We start from the raw sequence: 12,525 nt of genomic DNA, 5'->3' as shown, positions 1-12,525 counted from the left end.
TAATGCATAAAATCATGCAGATACAGGTCAAGAACAGCTGATGTTCACATCAAACAAGAGAATGGGGAAAAATGTGATCTCATTAACTTTGATCGTGGCATGTTTGTTGGTGCCATGGGGGCTGGTTTGAGTATTTCAGAAACTGTTTATTTCCTGTAAATTTCACACACACACACACACACAATAGTTTCTAGATTTTACACAGAATGTTCTGCAGCCAGAAGTTCCTTGTTGATGAGAGAGGTCAGAGGAGAATGGCCAGACTGGTTTGAGCTGGCAGAAAGGCAGCATGGGGCTTAAGGCTTAACTCAAATAATCACTCTTTACAACCCTGGTGAGCAGAAAAGCATCTGAGAAAGCACAACTTTGAAACTTTAAGACGGAAGGGTTGCAACAGAATCACTTGACAGTTGAAGATCGGAAAAAGACGGATATATGTATCCATCTAGTTCTCTTTCATTAATAAAAAGTGCCCCTGAAATCATAATTGGTGTTTCAGAACTTTTTTGCACCTGCAACAGTATAGTATATCTAGAAATAAAATACTTTTTTTATTTTTATTATAAGCCTATTATCAGATGCCTCCCAGGAATGACCCTGCAGCTCTCCATCTCCACTGGCACCTCTGATGGTCGACCTTGTCTCCATCAAGTACAGTCTAACTCTAAAAACACACAGCATCTCGTTGTCTAGGATTTCATCCTTATTAAAGTTGACAGGTATGGGTTAAAGCAGCGGTGAGAAATCCACCACAGTTAAAGTCATGTTAAACTCATCACTGTTCTCCATATTTAGCTAGGTTGCTAATCTATTGTCAAGTTTGTTTAGCTTCAGTGGGGTTGTGGCGTATCTTGGAGGCTGCTGTGAAAACCAGTCAAGCACCTCAACATGCTGTCACTCTGGCTTCCTGTTTCAAAAGGAATAGACGTAAATATGCAGAATCAAATCATGGCTCTCAAGCCATTTCATGGTAACTTTAATATTTTTTTCCAAGAGGTTTATCTACAAGGAGAGAGGCAGGAAGCCTGATGCTAGTGTAATCTCCTGACAAATGGGGTGTCCAAAAATGACTGACTGATCACGCACCACTTCCTGAATCTGATTCAGAGAATTAATTTCAGTAAATGATTATGTACAATTCATTCTTAAAGATTTGCTCTTTTGTTCCTTTTTACCAATTTTTCCATTTTTACCAATTTTTTATTTGCTGCAAATTAGAGATTCACTTGCTTCTATTATAATCTGAACGTTTCGATTTCTGAACGTTTCGAAGGCTCGCAGGAGTTATTTCTGCAAAGTCAGCATTTCCTCAGTTTGCGTTGTAATTATTAAATGATGAGTGAATGCAACCAGTAGTTAATATATGAACCCAAGATATTTCTGTAAAGAATTTTGTGCCCAGTTAAGTAATATGATCTGTGTAAAGTTTAGAGATTTTGAGTGAAGGCAATCAAATGTACCTAGGGTATAACAAATTCATTTCCATGAACATGTGTCAAAAGTTTATTTATAACAAGCTCCAATTTTAGTGAGAAGCGCTGATAATGATTAAATCACTTTTAAGCGAAATATATCAGCTAACCCGTATTCAATCCAGAGTTCAGTTTCTTAAATAAATAAATAGCTTTTAGTGTGAAGCTGGTGTTTCACTTGGTTGAGTGAGTTTTCATTACGAGTAATTAAAGCAATTTAAATAGAAGGATAGATTTTTTTTTTCCAGATTGCCTCTTAATTACTCTCAGCTTTGCCACAAAGCAAGACATAATCAGAGAACAAACAGTTTAACATGGTATTGACTACATTTTCCAACAACCCTGAGTGGACGACAAACTTCATCTTAAAAGCAATTTACACGGTAAATGTCACTGAAAATGCTTCCACCGTTATCTGTATTGTTTACATGATGACTAAAGGCTGATTTATTCTTGCAGTTAACTTTGTGTACGCAAGACGGCTGCCGCATGTATCCTGCAGGCATTTGGCGTGTCGCTTGTGCATTTCCTCATAAATGACTGTGATACGTCCGCATGGTGCAGTACCAAACTAAAGAGTGGAGGCGCTATAGCCCCATGTGACACTGTGTCCATAACTGAATAAACAAACCAGTGCTATGTCTCAAATCGCATACTCATACACTATTCTAGACCGTTATTGAGTACTAACACCAACGGTTTTCCTGTTACAGTAAGTGTTTGAATTTTAAAAACCTCTTAAACCCACTGAAAGGTCTGTTTTAAGTACCACTCCTCCAGATTTTCTAGATTAATAAATACTTTTAAATGCAAGGTCAAAGTTTTTGATTTGAGATCCAGATCATGACAGCAATAATGCTCACTGCAGTAAGTTTTAAAGAGAAACAGAGTTCATCAGTGTGTTCAACATCAACGTGCATGAAATCGCTAAACATTACAGCTGGGCTTGGAAACTAGATGGACAGAAATGTTTTGGCTTTGACATTTCATCTAGTGGACGGTGCTTTTAATCGCAATCGAGTATGTGCACAATGCTGCTCATTTAGCACCTGCATAAAACTCAATTTCTGAATAAAATGAATGAGTGAATGAAGAATGGCCAAAAAATACCAACGCAAAATATAGCTATGTGGTTGTCTTACCAATGTTCCTGTATGAAAAGTGTCATGGATGACTGGTTGTGAAGGCCTTAATGAAAAATCAACCACTGTTATTTGTGTTTTATTTCAATGAATTGAGAATGCAGTCATCTAGTACTTGAGCTTTCTGAATAGATGTCTGTGAAAAAGTGAACAAATGTTCTAGTGGTTATAAAAGTTCAGTATTAATAGTCAATTGTGGTGTGTGTGTTGCTTAACTGGGCAAGAGACAGCACCAGGATGCACTAAGGTCAACATGCACTTTGACCTTGCATTTTATGGGAAGAAGGCAAGCTGGCAGAGACAGTGACACGCTCTAGGCAATGTTCTGCTGGGAAACCCTGGGTCCTGGCATTCATTTGGATGTTGCTTTGACACGTACAACCTACCTAAACATTGTTGCAGACCAGGTACACCCCTTCATGGCAACAGTATTCGCTTATGGCAGTGGCCTCTTTCAGCAGGATGATGCACCCTGCCACACTGCAAAAATTGTTCAGGAATGCTTTGAGGAACAAAAAGAGTTCAAGAACCTCCAAATTCCCCAGATCTCAATCCGATCAAGCATCTGTGGGATATGCTGGACAAACAAGTCCGATCCATGGAAGCCCCACCTCACAACTTACAGGACATAAAGGATCTGCTCCTAATGTCTTGGTGCCAGATACCACAGCACACCTTCAGAGGTCTTGCAGAGCCCATGCCTCAACGAGTCAGAGCTGTTTTGGTGGCACAAGGGGGACTTACACAATATTATTACACAATATGTACAAGCGGTTTTAATGTTATGACTGATCATTGCATAGTAATTTTAACAAATTAAGAGAACTCCTGTGTGGCCACATTCAGAATGAGATGGAATAAGTGCCAGTAATTGGATCAATTTAAATATAAATACTTTAAATGTGTATCATGACCCAACTCCACTTAATCTAGAAACCTTTTGTCATGTTTCAAACTAGAACTTAAGTGGACTTAATTGACATTATATGTCACGAATCTAGTTATTTTACCAATTAAAAAATATAAAAGTGCTTATATTCACCTCTGTTGAGTCACACTAAATTACTGTTATAATTCACATTATTAGTTGTATGGAGTCCAAACTCTATTGGAGCCTTGAGATTGTTAGAGAACATATTTAAACAAACAGCCTCATGAAAAACCAATGAGTTATCAAAACATGTCCAGGAGAAAGTACTGGAAAAGTAGTTATCAGCGTTTGTTTATAAAAAAATATCCCAAACTTTGAACATACCACAGCGCTACATTTAATCCATTCTTTTTTTTAAAAAAAATGGAAAGAATATGGCGCAATTACTACTCTGCCTAGACAAGGTTAAAAAAGTCCGAAAGTCAGTGACCCAGGGAAGAGGGGAAAAAACAAAGGGCCAAGGATAAGGCTAAACATGATGCTACCATCATCTTGCTTCACTGCGTCTATAATGATAGTGTATTACGTATAATGATAGATTTCTTTCAGGTTATCATGGAAAAATAAGATATAAATATATAGGTATAGATATATCTTGTTATAAAGATATAAGCTTGTTAAAATAATACTCAATTCTGCACTAACATGTCACATGCAGAGGCAAGCAGTAAAGAAGAAAAGTATGTAAAATATAAGATACAATATGATATGATTGTAACACAATCTAAACATTATTAATTTTTTTTCAAATTGTTACAGCCCATAGTACAGTGATATAGTGAGAGAATTAAAATCATAGCCATAGACACTCTCTCCAGTCACATCACTGAAAGTATTTGCGTTCTACATTTTGGTCTTTTTTCTCCAGTTTCTTTCATATTTCTCTTAGCTAGGCTTCATGTTTCTCAAAAAATAGTTGGAAATTTTAATATTTTTCCAGTAGCTGGAAACAGGAGCATTGCAGCAAAATTGTTTTGCTTCTGTGATTATTCTTTAGGGTGTTGATGATGTGGCATTTTCACCGAACGTCCCTCTTCAAATCCAATAACTGCTCAGTTTGTGTTTGTATAGCTGAAGCATGAAAGAGGTCAATTAGTATTTGATCTTTACCCAAGAGATTTCTTGCAATGATGGTTATGCCAAATGCTGTCTCAGTTTGTTTGCCTAAAGTCTAATGAGTCTGAGTAGAAAAGAGCAAATGTGCCAGTGGTTTTACAAATTCAGTCTGATTTCTTCAACATGTATAGAACGTTTCTGTACTTCTTATGTAGACTTGTGTAAATGGACTAGTGGAGGTCACTAGGGGCAGCTTATTTACAATAGAGTAATTTTTTTTTTATGTTCATTTGATCCAGGATGATGTGCAAAAGACAAATGGGAAACAACTAAGAATACCTTTCTCAACACTTATTATTCATAATTCCATGAGGTGTGTGTGTGTGTGTGTGTGTGTTTGTGTATGCGTTTTTTTTCTTCTTTCTTTTAGACCCAATAAAATAAAATCAGATTGACTTAAAGGTTTTTGGTTTTTTTTCAAATGTAGAACAATTATAAGTGTTTCTTTCTCATCCTCATCCACATCCGAGTGCTCACACGCAACCCTAGCAACCCCACTCCCACCCCCCCTCAACACACACACACACACACACACACACACACATTTATCTTAATGTCCTTATCAGGACCTTTCATTTACATAATTGCCATTGCAACTAATTCATTATATAAACTGAAATCTAACCCAAACTTTAACCTCTGCTCTAAAATCTTCTAGTTTTTTTTATTTTAATACAAGCTGCAGTTTTGGTTCCACCAAGACATGAATAATTTAATTTTACGTTAATATTGGCAGTTAGGTATAGTGGTGACAAACACTGAACTCTAAGTGTCTTAAGTTACTTTTATGCTTTGATAAGTGTTATGAACACACTAAACGTACAATTCCATCAACATTTCCTCGTGGATCTGTTTCTTGACTAAGATGACTTAGCTTCAGGTTAATAAGCATTCTGAAACAGAAATCATATTGAATAAAGAATAGATTTTTTTAATGTTCCTATCGGGGACGTTGGTGAATTGTGATTTTTTTCTAAATACCCATTAATTTCTGAATACACGTTTTGAACGGTAATTTAGAAAGTGCCTTGGAGGTTCCTTCATGTCATATTTTTTTGTTTTAGTCTTCTTGTTAAATCCCTCTCCTTTGCCTGGAAATCCTCTGTTTCATTGTGTGAGTGTAATTAGGAAGGAGAGCTGCAGAGCTGTGTCATGTGTAACCCTTTCAGATTATGCCATACGTCAAGTCTTTCTTTTTTTGATCTATACATTTAAGAAGAATTTCTGATTCTTATTAAAAATGATTCGGACGGAGAAAATCCCAAGTTCCAAATGGAAGTACATTACATATGCATTAACCTTCCCATATATTGACTGTGAGATATGGAGACAATTATTATCCACTTACAGTCATCTTTAGAATGAGCTAATATTAGCCACATACTGTACAGTTCATAGTATCTTTAATTAATTGCATGTGCCATAGCGAGGCACCAGTGGTGTTTCATATGAACCTCTTATCCACTTAAAAGCCTTCAATGAACAATTAAGATTAATTGGGGAATTAAATTTAGGTCTATTAGAGCCAGTGCAGATAGCTATCCTGGTCAACTGAACTAAAGCTGAACTAAAGCATTCCTAATTTAATTTCTCAGTCCATCAGACAGCAATCATATAGTTGCTTTTTTTTCAGGCATCAAATTTTCTCTAGTTTCCTCAGTTGTTTATTCAAGAATATGTAAAGAAAACTAAGACAACTCATAGAATTCCCCATGTGATATTAGTTTTAGTTAAAATTGCCAAAAACACATGATGGTTGAGTCGGGCGGAAAAAAAATATATAATACGATGTTCCTGAGCTGCTGTGAGTTGCCGTGATTTCGGTAATAGTAGCTTGCAGTCAGCTCTGTGTCAGGCGTGTCAATTCAGAATTGGTGGGAAATTTGCAGGCATATATCACACACCGGCATTGACATGTCAAACATCATCACGTGCCAAAAGAAGGCATGAAAGAAGTATGACTCCAGATTAACTAGAGATGGGAGCCACAGCCAATCAGGGGAGAGAAAGAATTAAAGAGTGTGAGCGAGTAAACAAACCAGATAAGAGCATGTGAATGAAAAATGCATTATAATCATTTCAAAAGAAAATTAATTCAGGTGTTTTGGTATTTATTTATTTTTCTTGATGAAAAAATAAGGCATTTATTTGTTCTCTAATTTGGTAAGAATGTTAGTCCTCCAATTTATCCATGTTGCAGAGATCTCATGATTGCCACCTAGTGACTAAAAAGCAGGTATTTGCATTTTTTTTCTGTATAATTTTAACTTAGTTATATCTAGTCTTCTATTTGTGTCTGTGTGTTTGTCCTGCTGTTTAGCGAACAGGCTAAAGGAAAAAATAAACAGATTAGAAAATAAAGTCCAATGAGAAAACAGATGAAACTTATATACACACATAAAAAGCAATGTGCTATGATAGTTTTGTTCTCAGCTAGCTAGAGTTAGTGGACAAGTTTGGAGATGAAGGAAGACGTGAGCCTAGATAGCTCATAACACTTCTGTAATATTGAGGAACCATGTACAGGTAATTATATGTATTATATGCATTTTAATGTACTAAATATTTTATCAATACAGCAATGTTGTTAGTACTGTTTAGGAATACTTACAACCATGAGATTCATGTAGTGGGCAAAGGTGCAGGACAACCCACAAAATAAAACCACTTCCTAGTATTGGACTCAAATATTTGGACCCTCTGTTGATTTTGGATACCAAAGTGTGGGCTGTTTTCATCTTCGTGCATTAACATGTTTAACTTGTATAGTATGTGTTAGATAAATAATGCGGCATTTTCTACATAGTCAATAATTAAGATGCATAATTGAATCTGACAGTATTGATATTTGCTGTTGTTTGTTGTTTTCAGACTTTGACGATGATGAGCAGAAGGTCAAGACCCAGAGGCCAAGATCAGCGGACCAGCCGGGAGTGTTCCAAGCCCAGACAGGTAAGATCTACTTTGTCTTCCCTCCCCATGACCTTTGAACTCTATGGTAAAAAAAAATAAACAAAAACAAAAAACCTTGCTATATAACCTCATTTGTGAAGCTCACAAATCCTAGTATCCTTCTATCCCCTTGGCTCTGGGGGAGAAGATGAGGATCTGACTCACCCACATGCAAATGAACACGTAATGTGATTATAAGATGTGCAATTAATTCAATTTGTCCAGTCACTCTGTGATGTTGCCTCCACGCAAGGACATTTTGGAAATGACATAGAAGAGTCTGGAGATCATCGCCTGCTGGCGTGCCTTGCCCTGCTGGTGTGGCAGTGTTCCGACGCCACCTCCAAGGAAGCTGGATATAGATACTCGAGGCACAGTGAGAGGCAAAGCGAAGTGATGGCATACACCGGCAAAGAAAGCTTCGGCCCAGGGCATATGGCCCCTCTCAGAGCTGCCGAGTCCAATTAACATTGGCTTTCTTTCTCCTCTCTAACCTAATCAACAGAACACAGAAGTCTGGCACTTGGGCTTCTGTGTGGAGTTTGATGCATATGCAGCTCATGATTCTTTGAAAATTGTGTGTGTTTGTGTGTTTCAGAGATTAGCTGTCTAAAATTTATCAGTCATCAAGTACAGCTTATACACTCGCCTGACACTATTGAAAAACACCATACTAATACTGGGTAGTGCCCCACTTTGCTCTCAGAACATCCTCAGCTCATCATGGCATGGATTCCACAATGTTTTGGAAACATTCCTTTGACATTCTGGTCCATGTTAACATGAGTGCATCACATCATTGATGCAGATTTGTCAGCTGCACCTTGTTCTACCACATCCCAAAGGTGTTCTGCTAGATCCACTGACTTACACTGAACCAGTTTTAGATGACCTGTGATTTGTGACATGGCAGATAATCAAACATTCATACAATGCTCAATTGGTAATATGGCATCCAATGTGTACCACGAAAACATTCCCCACACCATTACACCACCTCCACCAGCCTGAACTGTTGACACAAGCCAGACTGGGTCCATAGATTCATTCTGTTGATGGCAACTTCTGACCCTACAGTCTGCAAATCTGCATGTCACAGATGAAATCGAGATTCATCAGAGCATGCAATGTTTTTTTCCAATCTGCCAAATGTTCAGTTTCACTGTGCCTGTCCCCACTGTAGCCTCAGATTCCTATTTTTGGCTGACAGGAGTGGAATCTGATGTGATCTTTTGCTATTGCAGCCCATCCACCTCATGCTTTGATGTGTTGTGCATTCTCAGTGCTCACTATGGTTGTAAAGAGTGATTCTTATACCATCTACAAATGGTGCCACATTACATGAAGTTATATACTGTAGTTGTGACTTATATAAGGTCTGTGCCTCTGTAAGATCCGCACTCAAAGGCAGCGAATGTGTATTTTCAGCACATGGACTGAAGCCCCGGGCCATTTCGCGGTGTAATTAGACCATATGCAGTTGCCGATTGATAGGTAACACTACTGTTTCTGAACATATTATACAGCAAATGTATCATACTTGAGTAACACCAAAATCACTTAGACTATGGTTAAAGTAGAAAAAAATACAAAACTGAATAACACTGCATGACACATTTTTATAGTTAAATGTTTTGTAATTGCAACTGGTCTCACCATCTCTCATGTGTCACTGACACTGGTATACACTTAGGCTTTAGTTGTTTTGATAAAACAGAAGCATGCAGACCTTGTGTTCTGTGTGGATTGAATTTCGCAGTTGCTTAGTATCTGGTGTGAATTCAAACTCAGTGACACTATGTTCAGCAGTCAATGTTCAGCTCTCATGAAATGAACTTTAGTTACCATTGTCTTAAGCAAATACAGTATTAACCCATTTAATCCCAATTCATTTCTCATCTATGTGAGCAGATAGCAAATTTTAGGGATTTGAGGGGACTGGCCTCTCCTAATTAAGACGTTGTGTGTATGTGTATGATTACATACCTAAATCACATGAACTATTTATATAGTTTTGATTACTTGTAAGGAATGTTGATGGTTAACTTATTTTTGCAACTACCTAGCCAACAGGATGCTAACTGGGTGATCCCATGATTAGGGTCCAATATAGCTCTTATAATTCCTAAAAATTGAACTTTATTTTTATAATACACTAAATGGTGAAAAGTTTGTAGACACCTGACTCTCACACCCATATGTGCCCCTTCCTCAAACTGTTGCCACAAAGTTGGAAGTACACAGTTGTATAGAATGTCTTTGTATTCTGTAGATTTACAATTTCCCTTCACTGGAACTAAGAGGCCCAAACCTGTTCCAGCATAACAATGTCCCTGAGCACAAATTGAGGTCCATGAAGACATGTTTTGTCAAGGTTGGTGTGGAAGAATGACCTCACTAATGCTCTCGCGGCTGAATGAACACAAATTCCCACAGCCACGCTCCAAAATTCAATGGAAAGCCTTCCCAGAAGAGTGGAGGGGGGAATAAATCTGGAATGGGATGTTCAACAAGCACATATGGGTGTAATCAGGTGTCCACAAACTGCTGGCCATATAGTGTATTTCCACTGAATTGATGAAAACATGCCCTTTTAAGCAATCATCTTTTCAAATATTCCAACCTATCTCCGGAAACAATTTCATTTTTACAAGGTTTCTTTGCTGCCAATGGCTGCCTTTTGGTCTTAAACCAGTAATATGCTTGAGATATTAGCCTAGAGTTAGCAAACGCACAAAATTTGGTTACAGTCAATGTACAATTTGGGTAACAGTATTGTACTTTCAAAGTGAACATTGAAAATAAAGAAACAAGAATGAGGGAACATTCTTCTTTCCTGGTGAACATGTGATTATCCACATGTAGGTTATTTATCTGAAACATGTAGACATGTTGCTGTAAAGGACACTTAACCTGTGTTTAAAACGTCTTTTACCTTTATTTAACATATTTGTGAATGTAATATCAGCAGGACACAAATGGCACACCCAACTAGTTTCTTTAACTGTGGTCAATTGTCTTTCTTATTTATAGCTAAGCTACTTCAATTAAGACCAAAGTGATTAAAAGGATTAGTGTAATTTTTCAATTTCGAAAATTTTATCTACCAGTTGATAAATTTTTATTGACTTTAGCAGACAAAACTTGATAAATCACTGTGCAGTAGAAGCTTGCTATGTACAGCAAAGGCTTTCATAGTTTTATTTCTCTCTTTTAATCTCTGTCATAGGTGATCCAGCAGCTGAGGAGTGGTCTCAGTGGAGTGTGTGTTCGCTGACGTGTGGGCAGGGTTGGCAGGTGCGTACTCGCTCCTGTGTGTCCTCTCCTTATGGCACACTGTGCAGCGGGCCGCTGAGGGAGACGCGCCTCTGCAACAACACTGCCACCTGCCCAGGTGAGCCACAGCATCAAGCAGGTAGAGTACCCCCTTATCACTCACACACAAATGCCCACACACACACACACACGATGAAACTGTACTGCTTGAGCACACACAGAAATGTAGCTACTAGCTGCCTGTCACTAAATGTGAAGCAATGATATACACTTTGCATGAGAATGACTGCACAAACTGTTTGCATTATTCTATATACTTGGCACAAAATTTACTAACTGGTCATCATTAAAACATACACACACGCACACACACAAACACACACACACACTAGGGGTTGCATATAATTGACTAATACACCAGTCGCTGCTGTGCAAAATGTACTTTGCTATTCTGAAAAGATTTCAGAGAAAATGAAGCCAGTTCAACAGTCAGCTGCACATTGTGTGTGACGTTCACCACCCCCCTCGCTTTAATTTTCACTTTGATATCATTTCATATGGAGTCTGGAGGTGTGTGCATGAGGTGTGTATTTTTTAATCCCAAACCCCACAAGGTATTGCTCAGGCAGTTATTTAAGCTCAATAAAATTCCAGTACAATCCTTGCATGACATAGTGAATTCCATTTTGACTGGTGCTGTGTGTGCCATGTGTCACACATTGCTAATCAGTCCCACTCAGCTAGTTTAGAGCCAGTGGCACATGCCAGCTGACAGAGGTTATCCAGACTAATTTTGGGATGCTTTCGCGGCTGGAGTTGACACGGCGAAGAAAAAAAAACCCTCCCAGATGCTCCTGTAAACATAGACTCTTCCATCCAAGGAAGGCTGGTCATTGAGATATAAGGAGCGCTCTGTTGATAGACATGAGCTTCCATGCTGCACGCTCTCAGTTCCAGAGCCATCGATTTCAGCTGAGCCGAGCCGCTAGGTCGTTGATTTGTTGCATCCTTAAATAATGATATACAGTATTATATTGTATACTGTATAGAGTTATTATTTCGCACATTTATTGCACTGATTAATTTATTTTTGTTTCTAACAGTGTTGTCTTAAGAAGCATTGAAGCATTGGAAATGTAATTTGTAGCCTTTGTGTGACTATTAATTAAGTGTGGTTTGACATGTTCTTTGCTGTTGTTTATCGGCATTTAACTGCTGTAATAAGATAACCCAAAAATAGCAATGTCCTGAATCAGTTTTTGCTTTAACTATGGAAAAGATGACTACTTGACTCATGAATGGACCTCAGAACACGACAAAATAGATTAGATCTGAATAAGTGAGGCTGTTGGTGTAACATTTTCTGAATAACATTAATCATATTGTATATTCCATGCTACCATGCAATCAGCAAGTTGCTGTACAGTGACAGATGTTTAGTCTTCATGGCTCTGTACAACACTATCACTATAAATTCGAAATTAAACCTCTACTACCATGATAAAATTAGGAATCTAAAAGCAATAATACTAAATCATAGCCATATCTTCCATTCATAAAAGAATATTTCAAAATATATAAAAATAAGACTGATCAGAGTGCTCATTCTTGTAAAGGCCAGTCTTCATTGCATTTA

The 12,525-nt window shown here is 37.8% G+C and overlaps 1 protein-coding gene across 10 annotated transcripts in view; it reads left to right on the top strand.

Moving 5' to 3' along the window:
- Window positions 1–12,525, top strand: part of adgrb2 (adhesion G protein-coupled receptor B2) — a 394,590-nt gene that overhangs the window by 173,658 nt on the left and 208,407 nt on the right. For 9 of the 10 annotated variants that reach the window (XM_053231516.1, XM_053231522.1, XM_053231517.1 and 6 more), the window contains exons 3-4: window positions 7,533–7,613; window positions 10,843–11,028. In XM_053231516.1, coding sequence (XP_053087491.1) covers window positions 7,533–7,613; window positions 10,843–11,028 — 267 coding nt within the window. The remainder of the gene's footprint in view (window positions 1–7,532; window positions 7,614–10,842; window positions 11,029–12,525) is intronic. The other variant, XM_053231523.1, reaches the window with a different exon arrangement.

Source organism: Pangasianodon hypophthalmus, chromosome 29 (assembly GCF_027358585.1).
Source record: "Pangasianodon hypophthalmus isolate fPanHyp1 chromosome 29, fPanHyp1.pri, whole genome shotgun sequence".
Classification (NCBI taxonomy): domain Eukaryota; kingdom Metazoa; phylum Chordata; class Actinopteri; order Siluriformes; family Pangasiidae; genus Pangasianodon; species Pangasianodon hypophthalmus.
The sequence above is the reverse complement of the archived record's forward strand: the minus strand, read 5'-3'. Positions and strand labels throughout refer to the sequence as shown.